At 48.3% G+C, this 23483-nt stretch overlaps 2 protein-coding genes across 2 annotated transcripts in view; both read right to left on the bottom strand.

Annotated features, from left to right (window-relative positions):
* Window positions 1–23483, bottom strand: part of LOC144892212 (uncharacterized) — a 623022-nt gene that overhangs the window by 362583 nt on the left and 236956 nt on the right. The gene's annotated exons all lie outside the window — the stretch shown is intronic.
* The window catches only part of LOC137428722 (voltage-dependent T-type calcium channel subunit alpha-1H-like), a 231558-nt gene that overhangs the window by 23272 nt on the left and 184803 nt on the right, over window positions 1–23483 (bottom strand). The window contains exons 27-31 of the mRNA XM_078777047.1: window positions 21585–21718; window positions 21418–21488; window positions 2672–2750; window positions 2419–2540; window positions 1944–2255 (exon numbers count right to left, since the gene is read on the bottom strand). Of these exons, the coding sequence (XP_078633173.1) occupies window positions 1944–2255; window positions 2419–2540; window positions 2672–2750; window positions 21418–21488; window positions 21585–21718 (718 nt within the window). The remainder of the gene's footprint in view (window positions 1–1943; window positions 2256–2418; window positions 2541–2671; window positions 2751–21417; window positions 21489–21584; window positions 21719–23483) is intronic.

Below are 23483 nucleotides of genomic sequence, written 5' to 3'. Positions count from 1 at the left end.
TTTCAAATTTCTAAAATCCTCAATTTTCATCCGATTCACTTGAAATTTGAATGGCATTTACATATCAGCAAACTGAATTCAACCACCAACTATTTTTGAGATCAGCATAGGCCAAAAGGTCAATGTAGGCCAAAGGTCAACCACTTTTTTTTATTTCTAAAATCCTCAATTTTCATCCGATTCACTTGAAATTCAGTTGGCAACTGATTTTCATATCAGCCATTCCACTTTGTTCTGTTTTGCCAAATGTCGCTCTATAAGTGATTTTTCATTCTGTCTGTTCTCTCTGTCTGTATGTCAGTCGCCTACAGGTCACAATTTTCAACCGATCTTCACAAAACTTCACCAAATGGTAGAGTTGGTCATAAGCAAGAAGCCTATTGTTTTTGGGGTCAAAAGCTCAATAGGTCAACGCACGTAGGCCAAAGGTCACCAACTTTGTCATATTTCTAAAATGCTCAATTTTCATCTGATTGACTTGAAATTTTAATAAGATTTGTATATCTGGTCACTGAATTCAACCACCAAGTACATTTGAGGTCAACATCGGCCAAAAGGTCAACATAGGCCAAATTTCTAAAATCCTCAATTTTTATCCAATGAACTTGAAATGTGAAGAGGATTTGCATATCTGGTCACTGAATTTAACCACAAAGTATTTCTGAGGTCAACATAGGCCAAAGGGTCCTTCACCATAGGAGCACCTCCTCCATAGGCCAAATGTCTAAAATCCTAAATTTTCATCCGCTTAACTTGAAATTTGAAGAGGACTTGCATATCTGGTCACTGAATTCAACCACCAAGTATTTTTGAGGTCAACATATGCCAAGTTTCTAAAATCCTCAATTTTCATCCAATTAACTTGAAATTTTAAGAGGATTTGCATATCTGGTCACTGAATTCAACCACCAGGTATTTTCGAGGTCAACATAGGCCAAAAGGTCAACATTGGCCAAGTTTCTAAAATCCTCAATTTTCATACAATTAACTTGAAATTTTAAGAGGATTTGCATATCTGGTCACTGAATTCAACCACCAAGTATTTTTGAGGTCAACATAGGCCAACATATTATGCAATTAACCAATAAGTTATTGTACACTTCTCCCTCCCAATACCGTCTCTATGTGCTGCGTGGCGGTATCGCCGGGCGCTGAAGACGTCCCGGCAATGTCGCGCTGGATGATGTTATTTATTTATTTGGCATGGGGGCAATGTACTTTGAATGTATCTGTACTTGTTTTCCTCTGTTATTTGGTGCTACTCGTGGCTGGCTTTCCTCATTCTATAACTGTATTCGTCGCTATCTCTCGTCGACTCGCTCCTGCCTCCATAACAGGCTGCACCATTGCTCTATAGATATCATGCATCACAAATAGAAGTCCATGCCTGCAAATATATTGTTTGTGAAAGTGCGAATTGTGGCACCAAGTGTGGGTTAGTGTGTCGGGGGTGATTTTGGGCATGGTGAAGTTGCAAATTAATTAAAGTGAATGCAGTAATTAGAAACTGGTCGGCCGTTTCCGTGACAAAAGATCCTGGTGCAGATGGTCCGTATTAACGGAGGCTGTCTGACGTGACAATAAATTACATATCATTAAACGCAGATATCATATTAAACTCAGATAACTATCATTTAATACATATCATAAAACACGTACTGTGAGAACTGGAGAAAAACTCAAAGTCGATAAGAATAACAAAATCATGACAAATACTAAAGTCTGGCGAAAGAATGACATGTGCCTTATTCAACCGAACATTTCTAATATTTGCATCATTCTTACTCTAAGATTCAGCACCGACATCAGAAGGACACTTTAGAAGCAAAACAAATTGCACAGTCACCATCATTTCCAACTTCCTGGTTTGCGAGGTCTTTTGGTCTCTTTTGGTCTTTTAGCCTATGTTGACCACCTTAGGATTTCAGACAGGTCTAACTCACCTCACCAAATCGCCATTCGTCTCTGCTGCTCGTTCCATGGCTGTCTTTTGCAGGACTCCCCGTGATGTCATCTTTCCGCGGGTCGCCTCTCTCGTCTTCCCTATCCATCTCCTTGTAAAATTCAATCTCGTCTTCCTCTTCCTCCCGGCTCTCTTTATTGCTTTCCTCAAGATGTTTCATCAGCACGGCGACGACAACGTTAACGAGGACGAATTGAGCGGTGAGAACAAAGGTAACGAAGTAGATCGGAGAGATGAACGGGAGGTAAGAGAAGCACTGCCTGTCGATCGTGCTACATTCACGTAAGGTGTCCTAGGACAGAGGAGAGAGACAATGGCGGTCATTGTGGAAAAGAAAACAACAGATCACCGCTTAAGTTACCAAAGCCAACCACCAATAAGGGCAAAGATGAAAGAAACATGCAACTGATAAGATGGAGAACAGAGCTGAACTATGGCGTGGGTATGGCTCTAACCTTCATGATGCCATTCCAGTTGTCTCCGGTTGAGACTCGAAACAGCGTGAGAAAAGCCATACCAAAGTTCTGGAAAGTGGCATGGCGGCTGAGGCCTTCACACGGCTGTTCTTCATCACAAACTGGCAGGCGAGGCATGTCAAAAGTGACGGACCAGTAAGAGTGTGTCACAATTATTTCAATCAGTCCAAGGGGTTGATGCTGCCTTACTAAAGTGAAGCTACTTCAAATAAAAGAGGTCTTCAATGCTTACCAAGCCGACTGAAGAGCTCGACACCAAGCGCCGCATAGATGAAGAACAGCAGCAAGAATAGCAGTCCAAGATTACCTACCTACACAGAACATCAGTGTTAGTGCTCTTATTCCTCTACCTTTACAAGATGCAACCTTACCATTAAAGCATGCTGTCTCCTTACACAATCAAAGCATACTTCGATTGACACATCTCTCGATGGAGTGAGGAGGTGTAAAGTATGTGATAAGGAGGTTTCATGTGAGAATGGTATGTTGTTGTTGTTGTTGTTGTTGTTATTTAGCCTCGGACAGTTCTCTTGAACAAGCCCGTGGCATGGGGACAGCCAATCGATCTCACATGAGCGCTAAGGAGATCCCCTCCATCCAGGGTGGTGTACCCCAGCCTTCACAAAGTCAGGGCCACAACAGAGTTGGAGAGAGTTGGGGAGCGTTGGAGAGAGTTGGGGAGCGTTGGAGAGAGAGAGAGAGAGAGAGAGTTGGGGAGCGTTGGAGAGAGAGAGAGAGAGAGAGAGAGAGAGTTGGGGAGCGTTGGAGAGAGAGAGAGAGAGAGAGTTGGGGAGCGTTGGAGAGAGAGAGAGAGAGAGAGAGAGAGTTGGGGAGCGTTGGAGAGAGAGAGAGAGAGAGTTGGGGAGCGTTGGAGAGAGAGAGAGAGAGAGTTGGGGAGCGTTGGAGAGAGAGAGAGAGTGAGAGAGTGAGAGAGTGAGAGAGTGAGAGAGTGAGAGAGTGAGAGAGAGAGAGAGAGAGAGAGAGAGAGAGAGAGCAGGGGCCGGCCCATGGGGACGATCAACACTCTGAACCATAACCGTGCTGCCCTGAAGAATCCAGGCAGCAGGGAAGAATGGGGAGGATTTGGCCCCGACTTGCGTTAGGGGGGTCCCCAATAGTTGTAGAACGGTATATTAATATGCCATGGGGTTTGTGACGGTGTGAGAGAAAGCTACACTTTTAAATATGCTGGATATTTGCCACAACAAAGTACACAATGATGTGCACATCATCCCATGCTAATAGGCCACAGAACATAATCACGTCAAATGGAACTTTGGAGACGTTCTCGCTTTTTCCGTGAGACCGCACCGCAACGACTCCAATTTAGCTTTGTGCAAAAACCCCGTCATTTTCATGGAATGACTTTCAAAATGTCCCCTCCCCATAACTACAACACACATTTCCCAACAAGTTGCTTGCCCTTTTTGACTAAGACTGGTCGAACTCTGAACTCTATTGAACTCTATTGAACTCTATTGAGCTGTTGAACTCCCCTCTCTCTCTCCAAAAAAAACTAATTCCCTCATATTTTGACCTCTGGTGACCTCATTAGTGACCTCATTTGCATATAACACATATCATTGTAAAGAGTGTCCCAGGACAAACATTTTGAGGGGTCATATGCAACCATAGGATGACTAGGTAAAAAGTTATGGCCATTTGAATTTCGCCTACCCCTAATTTTCGGAAATCACTGACACAGGGGGGGTAACATCAAAATATGCGTGGGAGGTACCTTGGGAATGAGTTTTTTTTCTGTTAACATGGTTTTTCCAAACCCCTAGGGTGGGGGGTACATGGACATACCCGGGAAGTTAAGTTGTGGGGGGGGGGGGGGGGGGTGCATGTAAACCCTACTCAGCCCACGGACTATCTAGACTACCAACCGGCTCTGAGATCCTCCAGACATTTAGCCAGTGCCCTCAAGGGCACTGGTACCATGGTGCACCACTAGGAGGTAGTCTGAAAGTCATGGCAAGGGTAAAGGCTATGTACCGGAAGGAAGGGCTTACACACTCGGCCTTATTTTCGCTCGCAGAGCTATCCACGGTCTCCACGTTTCACGGTCTCCACGTTTTCACCACGTTTGGACGGTCTCCACGTTTTTCGAAGTTAAGTCTGTTCACAATTGTATTTTGTCGAAACTGTATTTATCTTTCGGTGTGTGAAGTTATTGTGTGCAACTTTGGTTGTTTCTCGGTGTTTATCTTTCATAAATTGATCGTCTGTTTGCCGTGTCGTGTCTTGAGGCCTTGTACAGTGTGCACTGTACAACCTTGAGGCTTTGTTTTTCTCTCAGCGGTCCGTCGTTTGTGATCCAATAACTTTCGTTCTCTGTATTCCCAGGCTTTTCACCCATAGCCTACTTCCTTGTGTAAATCTCAACTCAAAAAAAACAAAAAAAAAAACAAAAAAAAAACATTTCCTTCTCTGTTCTCATTCTTGAGGCCTTGTACAGTGTGCACTGTACAACCTTGAGGCTTTGTTTTTCTCTCAGCGGTCCGTCGTTTGTGATCCAATAACTTTCGTTCTCTGTATTCCCAGGCTTTTCACCCATAGCCTACTTCCTTGTGTAAATCTCAACTCAAAAAAAAAAAAAAAAAAAAAAAAAAAATTCCTTCTCAGTTCTCATTCGTTTATTCATTCTTATTCGTTCGTTCGTTCTTCGACCACGTGTTTCTCCCCCATTTCCCCAGATAGTTTTCACTCATTAACCTTCAATGTTTACACTTTCCCCTCAAGTTATGTATTCCGTCATATTTTATAACACCTTTTTCTTCTTCTTCTTTAAAAGGCTGCTTTCGACTTGCTCACCAAATCAATTCATCCCAAAAAAAATATCCATCTCCTATAGTGCCTTTTTTCTACATTCCCTAAACTCTCCTGCACTCCATCCTCCATCCAGCGTCCTTAAACGTATTTTTAACTCGAAGGTCACAAGAAACTCATTTTGCAATAAATGTTCGTTTCCCATAAATCGTACACTTTCAAAAATCCAATCTCACCCCTCCCCTCCAAATCTTCCCCATAACCCCTCCCCTCCAAATCTTCCCCATCACCCCTCCCCTCCAAATCTTCCCCATCACCCATCCCTTCCAAATCTCCCCCCTTGCCCCCTCCCTCCTAAACTACCCCCTCACCCCTCCCCGCCAAGACGCCCCCTCGCCCCTCCCCTCCTAGACTCCTGCCTCACCCCTCCCCTGCAAATCTCCCCCATATCCCATCCCTTTCAAATCCCTCCCCTTGTCCCTTCCCTCCCAAACTCCCCCCTCACCCCTCCCCTTCAAATCTCCCCACCCTCATTGCTTCTCAATTTCCCCCCTCTCACTCCCCCTCCTCAAAGCGTCCTCCCCGCTTCTTCCCCCTTCAAACTCTCACCTCCATCTCCCCCAACCTTCTGCCTCGCTCTTCCCCCTCCTCAAATAACACCTCATTGTGGCTCACCCAATCACCATCAAACCTTTTGTCCGCCCCATCCTTCCCTTTCTCCGAGCTATTCTGAAATCTCTGACACACCTTCAACAGCTCTCCCTACCTCTTCCACCTCTTCCACATCTTACCCTACCCCTCCTCCCCCCTGTTCTGTATCTGATGCTCCCCCTTCCTCTTCATTAACGGTATGGACCTCAAACATCCGGGGCCTTCGTTCAAACTTAACTGATCTCTCCATACAGGTTGCTTCTGTCAAACCAGACGTGATCTGCTTAACAGAAACTTTCCTCCTTTATGATGTCTCTGATTCCATAGTATCTCTCCCGGGCTACTCCCTCCTCCGGTATGATAGACCTGAGCCTCGTCCTGGAGGCGGGGTTGCTATCTTTATCAAAAACTCTCTTCCTCACTCGCCTTGCACTGCACTCTCTCCACCTCACCCCCAGGAATACCTCTGGCTACGGCTTCCCCTTCGCTCCCACCTCTTGTTCATATGTGTGTTGTACCGTCCACCAAACAGTGATGACTCCATCTACATCTCGCTGTCTGATGATATGGACCAACTTCTATCTACTCATCCCAACTCTCTCTTCCTCATATGTGGTGATTTCAACTGTCATCATGCCAGTTGGCTGGGTGTGGGTACCTCTCTCACCAGCCATGGCTCCTCAGCAAAGGACTTCTGCGACTCACTGGGACTGACACAATCTGTCAATTTCCCGACCCGGATCTCAGTCAACGGAACATCTTCTCTTCTGGACTTGGTTATGACTAACTTCCCTGAAAATGTCTGCTGCTCTTCTTCTGCTCCGATCGGATCATCTGATCATGTCCTTGTTAAAGTGGACATCTCTCTGACCATCCTCAGGGAGCCTGCTCAGCGTCGACGAGTCTGGCATTTCACTCAGGCCAACTGGCATGGTCTTCAAGCAGCCATCAATCATCTGGACTGGTCTCCCATCTCTACCACCTCTGACATCAACTCATCCTGGGAATTCTTCCAAAGTAAATTGCTCTCTCTCATGCACAGATTTATCCCATCTCGTCTTCAGTTGTCATACCCTTCCTCCCGTCAATGGTACACGGAATCTTGTGGTGAGGCTGTTGCCCAGAAACAACTTGCCTTCGTCTCCTGGAAAGCAAATCCAACGGATGTGTTGTGGAAAACCATTCAGGTCCGCACAACTTTTAGTCCAACGGTTTGGTTTAATTGCATTTAGATCATCACATCATTCCTGTAAGTGGAAATACACAATAAGCATACGATGCGACATCTCATAAAGCCATTCATATCAGTCAATGCAAGCAAGCTAGATATTCTATAAAGGCGTACCATTAACGAGGCTACCGATGTAACATGTCACAAGGGAGAAGTCTCGGAGCACTGACACAGTAACGGGTCTTATAGTCACGCCCCTAGTGGGGACACAATGACAGCGAGCAGCGAGCATCCCCACCCGGGTTCAGTACGGATACGATTTCACTACATTCACCCCCCGTCAGAATTATACGGCCGCGCGGCTAAAAGCGAGTGAGCGTCAGCATGGGCGCGGAGTATTAGTCGGCCCAACCGTAGCGGGCCGGGCGGCGAATTTCTCTGCCAGCACGCGTTCGAAATTCCCCGGGTACGGCGTCTCGTAACCCTGTATCCCCGGTGTCAGAGGCGTCAACAGGGTCGGGTGATGAAGGGGGTAACGCCAAGTCGTCGGACCCGGGCAGTCTCGACGGGGGGAGGGTCGGTGGACTGTCGGCGATGGGAGCGTCGGGAGAGGTCATAGTCTCATAGACGGGTTCGACTGGTCCGTCCGATTCCCTACTAAGGTCGTCGACCCCGCAAGGGGCAAGATGACGAACGGAGACAGTAGTCTCACGACCATCAGACGTCATCACACGAGCATGCTCAGGATTAGCCTGGAGAATCTGCACTTTGTCCACAAGGGGGTCGTACTTGCTCGCGCGAACTGCCCGTTTAAGGTAGGCCGGCCCGGGCCCAGCGAGCCAACTGGGCAAAGACCGTATACACCCCGAGCTCCTGGGGTGGTGGAAAAGACGCTCGTGGGGAGTTTGGTTAGTTGCCGTACTCAGGAGTGCCCGGATTGAGTTCAACGCCGCAGGTAGCGACCAAGCCCATTTATCGAGGCCCCGGCCGTGGGTCCGGAGATGGAGCATGACGGCCCTCCAGATAATCCCGTTGAAGCGTTCGATCTGTCCATTAGCCTGGGGTCTATACGGCGTGGTGTAACTAGACGCAACGTTGTTTTGGAGCAGATAGCCGCGCACCTCCTGAGACAAGAAGACTGCACCCCGGTCGGTATGGACATAGGCCGGGTAACCGAACATTGAGAACAAGTTCTGTAAGCAACGCATCACCGTGGCAGCAGTCATGTCCGCGCACATATAAGCAAAGGGGAATCGTGAGTACTCATCAACGATAGTGAGCAGATAGCGAGAGCCGCTCGACACCGGCAAAGGGCCCTTGAAATCCATCGCCAAGCGTTCCCACGGGCGTGTAGCCTTCACCAGAGTCCCCATAGGGGGGTTATAGAAACGCGGTTTGATTTCCGCGCAGATAGCGCAGTCGCGACAGATACGGCGGATATCGTCAATCGAGTAAGGGAGATTCCCACTCCGCACGAAATGAGCGAAACGCGTTACGCCGGGATGGCCCGCAGTAGCATGCAGCACCCGTAGGCCCTCCAACGAGGTGATACCAGCACATGTAGTGGGGCGCGATAAGGCATCGGCGGCCTGGTTATCCTTCCCTGGGCGATATTTGATGGTGTAACAGAAGTCGGCGAGTTCGATACGCCAGCGAGTGATTTTCTCGTTCTTAATGCGCTGGGCGTGTAAGGTGTCGTACATGAACGCAACGCTTTGCTGGTCCGTGATGATTTGGAAGCTCCGCCCGAGTAGGTACGGGCGCCATCGCCGAATAGACTCGACGATCGCATACGCTTCCTTTTCAACGGACGAGTGCCGCCGCTCAGCGGAGGTAAGAGTCCGTGAAAAGAAAGCCACGGGACGTCCCCCTTGGGAGAGGGTCGCCGCGATGGCCTGATCCGAGGCGTCACTTTCGAGGACGAACGAGCCGCTCTCGTCAATGGTTGCTACGGCGGCTCGGGCGATGTCGGTCTTAAGTCCTTCAAAGGCCGTCAATGCGGCCGAACACAGGGGAAAGGTGTCGCAGGCCACAAGGGGGCGAAGTTTCGCGGAGAGATTTTGCACCCATTTGGAGTAATGGGCGAACAGCCCAAGGGCGCGTTTCAGGGAAGCCCGATCGCAGGGAGGGGCCATGTCGAGCAAAGGTCGCAGACGTTCCTTATCCGGAGAGACAGAGCCATGGGTCACGGTGTACCCCAGAAGATCTATGGTGCGTAGGGAGTATCGGCACTTATCCTCGTTCATAGTTAAGTGATACCGTTGCGCGACCTCAAGGAAGCGCTTCAGATTAGCGTCATGGTGCCCTTGGTCATATCCACAAACCGTAAGGTTATCGAGGTAGACGAAAACATCGGTTAAGTGCTCCCGCGCAACGAGGTCATCCATGGCCCTCTGGAAACAAGCGACCCCGTTCGTCACCCCAAAGGGCAATCGTGTAAATTGGTACAACCGCTGCCCCGACTCGAAAGCGGTATAGATACGATCCGCCCTAGAGATAGGGATCTGGTGGTACGCACTACGGAGATCGAGAGTACTATAGACCGAATACTGGGACACCTGTTGCACTAGCGCGTCCATCCCCGGAAGGGGGTAGGCATCCAGCTGTGTAAAGCGTTTAATCGTTTGGGAATAGTCGATTACCATGCGTTTGCGATGGGCCTCACTGCGCACCACTAAGACCTGGGCACGCCACGGTGACCTACTAGGTTCTATGATGCCGTCTTTCAAGAGCTGAGTCGTTTCGTCCGCAATGAATTGCATGTCCGCGCGGGAGTAGCGTCTCGATTTTACCGCGACAGGGGTACAGTCGGAGGTTAGATTGGGGAACAGCGAAAGCGGACGGACGTCCATTTGCGCTAGGGCGCACACCGTTAGCGCGTCGTCCGCCCCCACAACAAGAGTGTCAGGCCCACCGAACTCCATTACCAGACGTCCATGCAGCTTAAGAAAATCGTGTCCTAGCAGAATATCAGCACATAACGCGGGTAAAACCATAAGGTGTACATCAGGGAAAACCCGTCCCTTTAGCACTAGTTTCAATCGGCATTCCCCTTTTGTGCTAAGCCGGAGTCCCTGGGATGCCATGAAGATCCGTCGTGTAGACCGCCCGATCCGCCATCCATGCCTGAGCACAAGTCGCTGGTCGATAAAACTATCCGTAGATCCGGTGTCCACCAAGGCCTGAACACAATGGCCCTCAACCATAAGGGGAATAAGGGCTTGAGCCAGGCCAGACGAGGCAGCTGGGAGCGGAACTGAGCCCCCCGAATGGGTCGGACCAGCCTCGCGGGTGGATCCTACACCAGCAGCAGTTTTGCGATCGTGACCGGAGTCTGCGTTGACCATGGGGAATCCATTATCGTCATCAGAGGGCTTTCCCCAGCATTCCGGTGTTTCGCGATTCAAAATCCGATGAGAAAAGGCCTCAGTAGTATTTGACATCGCCTTTTGACACTCCTGGCAGATAAAGGCTTCCGTTGTAGCCGAAATCGCCTTTTTCGTTTGGTCGCTTTGACAAACGGCTTCCGTAGTATTCGAAATCGCCTTTTTCGTTTGGTCGCTTTGACAACAGGCTTCCGTAGTAGTATTCGAAATCGCCTTTTTCGTTTGGTCGCTTTGACTGGAGGCTTCCGTAGTATTCGATAGCTGTTTCTTCCCTTGCGTGGCTCGAGGTTTGGCCAAGGACGCGGCCTTTGTCCCCGATGGAGAATGAGACGGTGGTGGCTTTCCGGTGGCGCCAGTCAAGGTTGTCTGAGCGCCCAGCGGGCCGCAGCGAGAGGCCCTCCCCTTCGAAGACGGGTAAGGCGCTGGGCTCGTGGGTTCTGCTACAAGCCCGTTCAAGGTTGCCGCGCCTGCGCGACCGCGGCTGCGCGTGTCGAAGGGCCGCGAGCCGCGTGCCGATTTCTTGCACACTTTCGCGTAATGTCCCTTTAGCGAGCACAAATGGCAAATAGCGTCACGTGCCGGACACACGACTCGGGCATGACGAGGCCCTCCACAAAAAAAACATGCGGCCCCGCGCAAGGCCTTGGGTCTGCTGGTCGTAACGGCAGCTGTCAGGGTAGGGTCATCCTCCGGAGCATCCCGGAGTTCAGCAGGCGGATCCACGTCCTCGTCAGTGGTCCTCTCCGGCCGGGCGTGTAGTGAGGTGCCCGCCAAAAGGCGCGTGCGATCATAGGCGTTCGATTGCATCCGCGCTTCAGTATACACCGTCGCTTGCTCTACCGCCGTAGCGAAGGTCAGGTCGGTCTTCTCCAAGAGTTTGAGACGTAGTTCCTGAGAGGAGACCCCTGCTATGAAGGCATCTAAAAGTCGGTCATCTTTAGCCTGCTCGGGAGTCCGTGGCTGGGCGCTGTCCAGCATGAGCTGCCGGAGCTCCTGGGCGTAATGATCCATAGGCTCGTTGGGTCGCTGCCGTCGCGTCTGCAGCAAATAACGCGCATACACAGGGCTTTTTTCTTTTATGTAAAGCCGCTTGAGCTCCGCGACGGTAAGATCATACGTCGTGCATTGAGCGACCGAGTGGTAGACCCGGTAGTCGATTTTTGAGTGTAATATTGCCAGCTTCGCGGCAGGCGTCGGAGCGGTATCAGGCTCATTAAAGAGATGCTCCAGTTGCTTGAGCCAGTGCTTGAGTTGCAAGCCTCCGTCCGTGGCTTGTGGGTCGGCGCTGAAAATGGACACCGTCAACGTCTTGTTGCCAGCCATGTCAGCAGATCATAAATGCAATTAAGTGTTGTGGAAAACCATTCAGGTCCGCACAACTTTTAGTCCAACGGTTTGGTTTAATTGCATTTAGATCATCACATCATTCCTGTAAGTGGAAATACACAATAAGCATACGATGCGACATCTCATAAAGCCATTCATATCAGTCAATGCAAGCAAGCTAGATATTCTATAAAGGCGTACCATTAACGAGGCTACCGATGTAACATGTCACAAGGGAGAAGTCTCGGAGCACTGACACAGTAACGGGTCTTATAGTCACGCCCCTAGTGGGGACACAATGACAGCGAGCAGCGAGCATCCCCACCCGGGTTCAGTACGGATACGATTTCACTACAGGATGGAAATCTCATTTCCTTTCACAAAGCCCGAAACAAGTGTGTGTCCACCCTCAGGAGAGCCAGGAAACAATATCTCTCCGTTCTCAAGACCGAACTCTCTTATCTGTCTCCCTCTTCCAAATCCTGGTGGCGTCTGGTCAAATCCGTTTCTGGTGTTTGTTCCCCCTCCATCCCCTCCCTTACCTCAAACGGCTACACAGCTGACTCCGCACGTGAAAAAGCTGAATGCCTCAACTCTGTGTTTGCCTCTAAATCTTGTGTCCCAAACCCATCCCTCTCTGTACCCACCATACCCAGTCGTACCCTGCTGCTCCTGGACTCCGTGTCCTTTCCTCCTGACAAGGTGGAAAAGTTTCTGTCAACCCTCGACTCTGATTCTGCAACTGGACCCGACGGCATCAGCCCACGGGTCCTAAAATCCTGCTCTGCTGCTCTATCTCACCCTCTCTCTGTTCTCTTCACCCTCTCTTTTGCTCAAGGTCAACTGCCATCTGCTTGGAAATCAGCCAACATCACCGCTTTGCACAAAAAAGGTGCAAAAACAGATCCTAGCAACTACAGACCAATCAGCCTTCTCCCAATTATCAGCAAAGTCATGGAATCCATCATTGCTTCGGATATGAAATCTTTCCTCTTCTCCAATGGCTTGATCTCTGATCATCAATTTGGTTTCAGACCAGGTCACTCTACTCTGGACATGCTGCTTCTGCTGTCTCAACAATGGATGGAGGTCCTCAATGCCAAACAGGAAATTAGAGCTGTCTCCCTCGACATATCACGTGCCTTCGACACGGTCTGGCACCCCGCTCTGCTCACCAAACTCTCCTCCTTTGGTATCCATGGAAATCTCCACGCATGGCTGGCGGACTTCCTCTCTAGTCGTCGTCAACGTGTGGCCCTGAATGGGTTTCTCTCATCTCCTCTTCCTGTTCAGGCTGGAGTTCCCCAAGGCAGTGTTCTGGGCCCCGTGCTTTTTCTGGTCTTCATCAATGATCTCTCTGACTCTCTCGAAAATCCTCTCTATCTCTTTGCTGATGACTCCACTCTCTGCCGCTCCATTCCTCTTCCCTCAGATCGGCAGTCTGCTGCCTCCTCACTCTCTGAAGACCTGGACAAAATCACAGACTGGTCAAACAAGTGGAACATGTCTTTCAATCCTGACAAATCTCACACTCTTACTATGTCTCTCCGAAAAGATCGACTGGACAACCCTCCCATCTACTTTCTCAACAATCCTCTCCAAGAAGTTCTGTCGCTCAAGATTTTGGGTCTCACTATCTGCCATGATCTTTCTTGGGAAAACCACATTTCCAAGCTGGCCTCCAAAGCCAGTCGCCGACTGGGCATCCTCCGTCGTGCGAAGTCCTTCCTCGGCACACCTGAGCTCCTCACCACATACAAGGCTTTCATCCGCAGCTCAATGGAATACTGTTCTCCCCTATGGGCCGGTGCTCCTGCCTCACACCTAGCTCGGCTTCACGCTGTTGAAACCAAAGCTTTCAGAATTATTGGAATCTCCCGCGATCAAGCTATCTCTGAGGGCCTTTCACTCACTCACCGCAGGCAGGTAGGTGGTCTTTCTGTCTTCTACCGGCTCCTCTCCGGCCTTGCACCCCCAGCTCTCTCTGTGCTCTGTCCCCCAAATATTCCTACAGGTCGCACAAGATCTGCCAGCAACCCTCTGATGGTTAAACTGCCGAAATCTCGGCTCTCTGCTCACCTTCACTCTTTCATTCCTCTTTTCTCCCGCCTCTGGAACAAACTCCCTCACTCCCTTCAATCCCACTCCTCCCTCCAGGTCTTTAAAACAGCTGTTCACCACCATTAGCTCTTTCACGAGCCTCGATCTTGTATACAAAAAAAAAAAAAAAAAAAAAAATCTCTTATCTTCCCCCATCCAAAACCTTGATCTTTTCTACCCCCGCTAATTCACCCCAGATCCACCTTGTTTGAAATTCCAACTTCTTTCCTGGAAGTCCTGGCAGTTTCCATATGTTTTATACCTCTCCCACCGCCCCCTTCCCATGCCACCCCCCCAAAGCCCTCGCCCTCTCTCAGATCTCTCGATGTCTCCATGTCTCTTGGTCCCTGCTCTCAAATGTTGTGTTTGTGTCCTTCCCCCTCTCTCCCCATCTTGTCTACCGCTCCCGATGTTATATGTTTTATGTGTCGGTTTGTCTTTCTGTGTGATTAATGTTCGCTCTTTCACGAGCCTCGATCTTGTATACAAAAAAAAAAAAAAAAAAAAAAAAAAAAAAAAAATTCGTTTATTCATTCTTATTCGTTCGTTCGTTCTTCGACCACGTGTTTCTCCCCCATTTCCCCAGATAGTTTTCACTCATTAACCTTCAATGTTTACACTTTCCCCTCAAGTTATGTATTCCGTCATATTTTATAACACATTTTTCTTCTTCTTCTTTAAAAGGCTGCTTTCGACTTGCTCACCAAATCAATTCATCCCAAAAAAAATATCCATCTCCTATAGTGCCTTTTTTCTACATTCCCTAAACTCTCCTGCACTCCATCCTCCATCCAGCGTCCTTAAACGTATTTTTAACTCGAAGGTCACAAGAAACTCATTTTGCAATAAATGTTCGTTTCCCATAAATCGTACACTTTCAAAAATCCAATCTCACCCCTCCCCTCCAAATCTTCCCCATAACCCCTCCCCTCCAAATCTTCCCCATCACCCCTCCCCTCCAAATCTTCCCCATCACCCCTCCCCTCCAAATCTTCCCCATCACCCATCCCTTTCAAATCTCCCCCCTTGCCCCCTCCCTCCTAAACTACCCCCTCACCCCTCCCCGCCAAGACGCCCCCTCGCCCCTCCCCTCCTAGACTCCTGCCTCACCCCTCCCCTCCAAATCTCCCCCATATCCCATCCCTTTCAAATCCCTCCCCTTGTCCCTTCCCTCCCAAACTCCCCCCTCACCCCTCCCCTTCAAATCTCCCCACCCTCATTGCTTCTAAATTTCCCCCCTCTCACTCCCCCTCCTCAAAGCGTCCTCCCCGCTTCTTCCCCCTTCAAACTCTCACCTCCATCTCCCCCAACCTTCTGCCTCGCTCTTCCCCCTCCTCAAATAACACCTCATTGTGGCTCACCCAATCACCATCAAACCTTTTGTCCGCCCCATCCTTCCCTTTCTCCGAGCTATTCTGAAATCTCTGACACACCTTCAACAGCTCTCCCTATCTCTTCCACCTCTTCCACATCTTACCCTACCCCTCCTCCCCCCTGTTCTGTATCTGATGCTCCCCCTTCCTCTTCATTAACGGTATGGACCTCAAACATCCGGGGCCTTCGTTCAAACTTAACTGATCTCTCCATACAGGTTGCTTCTGTCAAACCAGACGTGATCTGCTTAACAGAAACTTTCCTCCTTTATGATGTCTCTGATTCCATAGTATCTCTCCCGGGCTACTCCCTCCTCCGGTATGATAGACCTGAGCCTCGTCCTGGAGGCGGGGTTGCTATCTTTATCAAAAACTCTCTTCCTCACTCGCCCTGCACTGCACTCTCTCCACCTCACCCCCAGGAATACCTCTGGCTACGACTTCCCCTTCGCTCCCACCTCTTGTTCATATGTGTGTTGTACCGTCCACCAAACAGTGATGACTCCATCTACATCTCGCTGTCTGATTATATGGACCAACTTCTATCTACTCATCCCAACTCTCTCTTCCTCATATGTGGTGATTTCAATTGTCACCATGCCAGTTGGCTGGGTGTGGGTACCTCTCTCACCAGCCATGGCTCTTCAGCAAAGGACTTCTGTGACTCACTGGGACTGACACAATCTGTCAATTTCCCGACCCGGATCTCAGTCAACGGAACATCTTCTCTTCTGGACTTGGTTATGACTAACTTCCCTGAAAATGTCTGCTGCTCTTCTTCTGCTCCGATCGGATCATCTGATCATGTCCTTGTTAAAGTGGACATCTCTCTGACCATCCTCAGGGAGCCTGCTCAGCGTCGACGAGTCTGGCATTTCACTCAGGCCAACTGGCACGGTCTTCAAGCAGCCATCAATCATCTGGACTGGTCTCCCATCTCTACCACCTCTGACATCAACTCATCCTGGGAATTCTTCCAAAGTAAATTGCTCTCTCTCATGCACAGATTTATCCCATCTCGTCTTCAGTTGTCATACCCTTCCTCCCGTCCATGGTACACGGAATCTTGTGGTGAGGCTGTTGCCCAGAAACAACTTGCCTTCGTCTCCTGGAAAGCAAATCCAATGGAAGGAAATCTCATTTCCTTTCACAAAGCCCGAAACAAGTGTGTGTCCACCCTCAGGAGAGCCAGGAAACAATATCTCTCCGTTCTCAAGACCGAACTCTCTTATCTGTCTCCCTCTTCCAAATCCTGGTGGCATCTGGTCAAATCCGTTTCTGGTGTTTGTTCCCCCTCCATCCCCTCCCTTACCTCAAACGGCTACACAGCTGACTCCGCACGTGAAAAAGCTGAATGCCTCAACTCTGTGTTTGCCTCTAAATCTTGTGTCCCAAACCCATCCCTCTCTGTACCCACCATACCCAGTCGTACCCTGCTGCTCCTGGACTCCGTGTCCTTTACTCCTGACAAGGTGGAAAAGTTTCTGTCAACCCTCGACTCTGATTCTGCAACTGGACCCGACGGCATCAGCCCACGGGTCCTAAAATCCTGCTCTGCTGCTCTATCTCACCCTCTCTCTGTTCTCTTCACCCTCTCTTTTGCTCAAGGTCAACTGCCATCTGCTTGGAAATCAGCCAACATCACCGCTTTGCACAAAAAAGGTGCAAAAACAGATCCTAGCAACTACAGACCAATCAGCCTTCTCCCAATTATCAGCAAAGTCATGGAATCCATCATTGCTTCGGATATGAAATCTTTCCTCTTCTCCAATGGCTTGATCTCTGATCATCAATTTGGTTTCAGACCAGGTCACTCTACTCTGGACATGCTGCTTCTGCTGTCTCAACAATGGATGGAGGTCCTCAATGCCAAACAGGAAATTAGAGCTGTCTCCCTCGACATATCACGTGCCTTCGACACGGTCTGGCACCCCGCTCTGCTCACCAAACTCTCCTCCTTTGGTATCCATGGAAATCTCCACGCATGGCTGGCGGACTTCCTCTCTAGTCGTCGTCAACGTGTGGCCCTGAATGGGTTTCTCTCATCTCCTCTTCCTGTTCAGGCTGGAGTTCCCCAAGGCAGTGTTCTGGGCCCCGTGCTTTTTCTGGTCTTCATCAATGATCTCTCTGACTCTCTCGAAAATCCTCTCTATCTCTTTGCTGATGACTCCACTCTCTGCCGCTCCATTCCTCTTCCCTCAGATCGGCAGTCTGCTGCCTCCTCACTCTCTGAAGACCTGGACAAAATCACAGACTGGTCAAACAAGTGGAACATGTCTTTCAATCCTGACAAATCTCACACTCTTACTATGTCTCTCCGAAAAGATCGACTGGACAACCCTCCCATCTACTTTCTCAACAATCCTCTCCAAGAAGTTCTGTCGCTCAAGATTTTGGGTCTCACTATCTGCCATGATCTTTCTTGGGAAAACCACATTTCCAAGCTGGCCTCCAAAGCCAGTCGCCGACTGGGCATCCTCCGTCGTGCGAAGTCCTTCCTCGGCACACCTGAGCTCCTCACCACATACAAGGCTTTCATCCGCAGCTCAATGGAATACTGTTCTCCCCTATGGGCCGGTGCTCCTGCCTCACACCTAGCTCGGCTTCACGCTGTTGAAACCAAAGCTTTCAGAATTATTGGAATCTCCCGCGATGAAGCTATCTCTGAGGGCCTTTCACTCACTCACCGCAGGCAGGTAGGTGGTCTTTCTGTCTTCTACCGGCTCCTCTCCGGCCTTGCACCCCCAGCTCTCTCTGTGCTCTGTCCCCCAAATATTCCTACAGGTCGCACAAGATCTGCCAGCAACCCTCTGATGGTTAAACTGCCGAAATCTCGGCTCTCTGCTCACCTTCACTCTTTCATTCCTCTTTTCTCCCGCCTCTGGAACAAACTCCCTCACTCCCTTCAATCCCACTCCTCCCTCCAGGTCTTTAAAACAGCTGTTCACCACCATCTCTTATCTTCCCCCATCCAAAACCTTGATCTTTTCTACCCCCGCTAATTCACCCCAGATCCACCTTGTTTGAAATTCCAACTTCTTTCCTGGAAGTCCTGGCAGTGTCCATATGTTTTATACCTCTCCCACCGCCCCCTTCCCATGCCCCCCCCCCCCAAAGCCCTCGCCCTCTCTCAGATCTCTCGATGTCTCCATGTCTCTCGGTCCCTGCTCTCAAATGTTGTGTTTTGTGTCCTTCCCCCTCTCTCCCCATCTTGTCTACCGCTCCCGATGTTATATGTTTTATGTGTCGGTTTGTCTTTCTGTGTGATTAATGTTCGCTCTTTCACGAGCCTCGATCTTGTATACACAAAAAAAAAAAAAAAAAAAAAAAAAAAAAAATCCAGCAGCTGTATCTCAAAGCAACGACTGGTAGTTAGGCAGTTAAGAGGAAGCATCGTTCATTTTTTCAGGAAAGCACCAAATTTGGCACAGATGTAGTATGGACCTATACAATTGTTTTCCTGAGGGGCGCCCAAAAATTCAGAAAATTCAAAAAATCCAAAAAAATGTCCTGGATGCCGTGAAAAAGGGGAGAAAACGGGTATTGATTTGAACTGTAGATTCTGATATTGTGGTCTTGGCAATAGCACACTACTTTACCTACCAGTCACACGGTGTGGAGGAACTCTGGATTGCCATTGGCACTGGTAAAAGCTACCGCTACCTTGCCATCCATAAAATTGCCACCGGCCTTGGCCACAGGAAGTCCGAGTCTTTGCCATTATTTCATGCCTTCACTGGCTGCGACACAGTGTCATTTTTTGCCCAAATTGGGAAAAAGACAGCCTGGAAGGCTTGGGAGGCATACCCCAGCATCACGCAGACCTTTCATGCTCTCGCTTATAGGCCATCTGTGGACGCTATTACTATGGAACTATAGAGCATAGAAAGATATGTTGCCATCCTCTATGACCGGACTACCGAGATAAAGACAGTGAATGACATGCGCCGACACTTGTTCACGAAGAAGGCAAGAACAATTGATCACATTCCCCCATCAGCAGACGCCTTCGAACAACACCTAAAACGTGCGTGTTTTCAGGCTGGACACGTATGGAGTCAGGCACTTGTGCCCTACCCAGAACTTCCATCACCAGCTGATTGGGGCTGGATGAAAACAGGGACTTCTTGGACACCAATTTGGACCACAATACCACTGATACAGGAGGCATGTTCAGAGCTTACAAGCTGCCATTGTAAGTCGGCCTGTAAAGGCACAACTGTAAATGCTCCAGGGCAAATCTGCCCTGCACATCACTGTGTGACTGCGATGGACAGTGCTTGTAGTACTACGCGTCTGTGCGAGAGCCTCCACCTTTCAAGTGCCCACAATATTTTAAGTTAAAACTGCAACTGTGTGTAACTTTGATTAATTAATACCATTCCATTGTTATCAGAGACCAATAAAACAATGTGTATCACTTGGAATTGAAATTTTACCTAAAATACTATGAGAGATTCAAGGAAAATGGAAACACCATGGCGGCCATCTTGAAATTAAAGATGATGGATGCCAATCTTTATGCAATTGATCCCATTGGATTCAGAGACCATGAAAACATGGGGTAAGACACTGGAACTGTGGTGTTATCGCTCATAGTATAGATGTTATTGAGGGAAATAGGTCACAGAGGGCGGTCATGTTGAAATTCAATATGGCGGCCACCAGGGGTTCTGAATTTTTGGGCGCCCCTCAGGAAAACAATTGTATAGGTCCATACTACATCTGTGCCAAATTTGGTGCTTTCCTGAAAAAGTGAACGATACGCCATATTTTTCGGTCTTAACTGCCTAAGTATGGGAAACCACATCGTACCCTACTACAGCACTAGACGCGTACACCCACCCCGTGGAAAAAAAAACATTAAAAAGAAAAAATAGTCTGGTTTGACTCGGCCAGGGTGTGATCCACCGTCTTCGCAGACTCAAAGTGGATGCTCTAACCATTATGCCACTGAGTGTGGATGTCAGTCTATAGAAGGCCTTTTTCCCTAGAGTGGTGGGTGCAATAAAAATGTAGAGGTAAGTTCTGTTGCTTGGGATCATTCCTGACTTTGTAGTGTTTTATTTTTTCAACATATTCCCATCAGGTTAGTCGAACTAGCAGGGCTTGTTTGATAAAGACTTGATATTTAAGGTCATAGATTATGTGCATTCAGCCTAAATGAAGAACAAGCTATAATCTAATTTATTGTCCCAAAATGATGGTCTTAGGCCAAGGTTGCATCAGCAGGGGCAATGCAATGTCGGAAGGTTATTCATCGATTCTGCTCTGGATGTGGAGATTTAACCTGCCCGTTCGCACATAATTCATCAGTTGTTTCTGCACAATTCGTCTTCTTGTCGCCATTAGCTCCAGGTGTGATGGGGAGATCTAGTCAATTGTCAATTACAAGTACAATCAAAGCTTGTGCATTTTATTTAACATGTATGCCAGCTGAGTATTCGCTTTCGACCTAAAATTCAAAGCAGTTGCCACAGTCGTTTCTAAATTTATCACTATGTTCCTGGTCAGGTAACATGTAACTTTTGGGACTGCCACTGGTAACATGTAACCCAGTGTTACCTTCCGCATGGTCGGGTTATCGGCGACTAAACAGACAGCCTCACTGGCTTTGCTAGTGGGGAGAGTGACTGTGACACCCTGCCAGGACTAAAAACAACGTCTGGGAAAGGGCGGATGAGCTCCCGCAGGGAGCCAACATCCATACAGTAAGGAGATGTTGGCTCCTATAAAACACCCATCCGGTTTGGACAGGTTCAAGTCATATCAAAGACTTTTAAAATGGTACGTGCTGCTTCCTTGCTTGAAAAGGATAGAGCACTGACAATCCCCATCGGTTGGCATCCATACGGAGGAGGAAATCCCTCTTGAGGAAATGTCCTGCTGAGTACAGTGAGAAAAGTGGCGCCATTGTTATGACGTAGCTGGTACCAAGAGTATCCCGGGAAGTGACGTTAGTGACGGCACTTCCCCCAAGCTCAGACCTCAGTAGCTCTGATAAGTGTTTGTCTTGTCAGTATGTCCTTCTGTGTGTGTGTGTGTGTGAGCTCTATTACGAGCCTCAGTCCAAGTATAAAAAAACTGTAGCAAGTAAATCATCGGACCTATAACTCACGTGGAGAATAAAACGACGAGAAAGCAAAGTAGGAGAAAACAACAGTTATACCAAGCAACCCGCAAGAAAGTGAGAACGTGCCTGAGGGAGGGCCTGCACAACGGTGTCGATGAGCGCCCGCATGCCGGTCGCCATCTTGAGCAACTTCAACACTGCGTAACACACGTGGGCACAAAGACTGTGATTTATCGAAGAGCAGGACGCCCAACTGAAGGACTGAGAGAGTGAGGAGAAATGATTATGAGTACCCCTGGCGATGCGCAGCACTCTCATGATGCGGATGATGGTGGGGTTGATGGGCAGTGAGGCGTTTAGCTCGATCTCTTCCAACGTGATACCCATTATGGAGAGCAGGACAATGCCAAGATCCAGCTGATTCCACCTGCCAATCAGGAATAGCAACAAGTAAAAATCAGTGCCAAAGCGAACGTGTTCAAGTGAAGAAGTTATTTCAATGATGCTGAATATCTAAACTACCGAGAGAAACCTCACGAGTACAAAAGATCAGTTTCTTGGTATTTCTATGCATACCTGTATATGTTTTACCATTGTAGAACAAGAACACTTTTTATGTTCAGTCCCCCATTTTAGGTAAGCATAAATATTGGAACAAATGACTGACAGATGTTTCTTGTTGTTCAGTCATTTCTTGTTACATTGATTGTGCACACAAAAAAAGAGCTGTGTTGGCAAAGCATCTTTGGGGTCAGAAGGCATAAACCAACATGAAGACCAGAGAACTGTCTATGAAAGAAAAGCAAGCAATTTTGACAGCAATAACAAAATTATTCAACTAGAACCACAGCACAAAAATTGGGAATAACAAACACAATAAATTGGAATATCTTGAAAAAGAAAGAAACCACTAGTGTACATAGCAATAAACAACGGCCAGGTCAGCTAAGGAAAACAATTGCAGTTGATGACAGAAAAACTATCAGAACTGTGAAGAAAAACACTACAACAGCTGTCAGTGACATCACTAACACCCTCCAGAGTACAGGTGTGAAAGTATCACAATCCACCGTTCGTAGAAGACTTTGACAGCAGAATTACAAAGGCTACACTGCAAGATGCAAACATCTCATCAGCACCAAAAACAGAAAGGCCAGATTAGAATTTGTCATGAAGTACAGAGGTGTGCAAGGAGGATGTTCTGGAACGAATTTTTATGCACAGATGAGAACATGATAAACCGTTACCAAAGTGATGGAAAGGTGAAAGTTTGGAGAAAGGAAGGAACTGCATTTGATCCAAAGCATATTGTGAAGCAAGGATAGAGGTAGTGTCATGGCTTGGAGAGCTTGCCTTTGGGACTGGCTCACTCATCTTTATTGATGATGTAACTAATGATGGCAGCAGCAGAATTAATTCAGAAGTGTACAGAAACATTATGTCTGCCTATGTACAAGAAAATTCCTCCAAACTCATTGGGCTGCGCTTCACCATGCAGCAAGACCATGACCCAAAAACACACCGCCAACACAACCGAGGAGTCCATAAGGGGAAAAGTGGAAGGGTTAGACTGGCCGAGTCAATCTCCTGATTTAAATCCAATAGAGCATACATTTTACTTGCTGTAGAGGAGACAAAAAGTCAGAAACCCTCAAAACAAACAACAACTGAAAATGGCTGCAGTAAAGGTTTGGCAAAGCATCTCAAAGCAAGATAACAAGAGTTTTGTGACGTCGTTGGGTCACGGGCTCGATGCGGTTATTTACATGCAAGGGATATGCAACCAAATACTAACTGTTATCCTACTTTAACTTACTTTAAGTTAATCTGTTCCAATACCTAACATGCTTACCTAAAATGGGGGGACTGAACATAAAAAGTGCTATTTTGTTTTTTTGTATACAAGATCGAGGCTCGTGTAACAGTTAAAATAATCACCAAAAAAACAAACGGACACACGAAGCATATAATAAAGGGAGCGGGAGACAAGATGGGGAGAGAGAGGGAAGCACACAAGTACAACAGGAGAGAACAGGGACATCAGGAGATCTGTGGGAGGGAGAGGGCTTGGGGGGGAGGAGCATGGGAAGGGGGGGGGGGGAGGTAAAAACAAATGGACTGCAAGGACTTCAAGGAAAGAAGTCGGTAGTTCAAAAAAGTAGATCTAGAGTGCATTAACGGGGGTAGAATTT

Source organism: Myxine glutinosa, chromosome 5, assembly GCF_964187855.1.
Source record: "Myxine glutinosa chromosome 5, kmMyxGlut1.1, whole genome shotgun sequence".
NCBI classification, from domain to species: domain Eukaryota; kingdom Metazoa; phylum Chordata; class Myxini; order Myxiniformes; family Myxinidae; genus Myxine; species Myxine glutinosa.
Note: the sequence above shows the minus strand (reverse complement) of the source record. Positions and strands in the feature narration are given on the sequence as shown.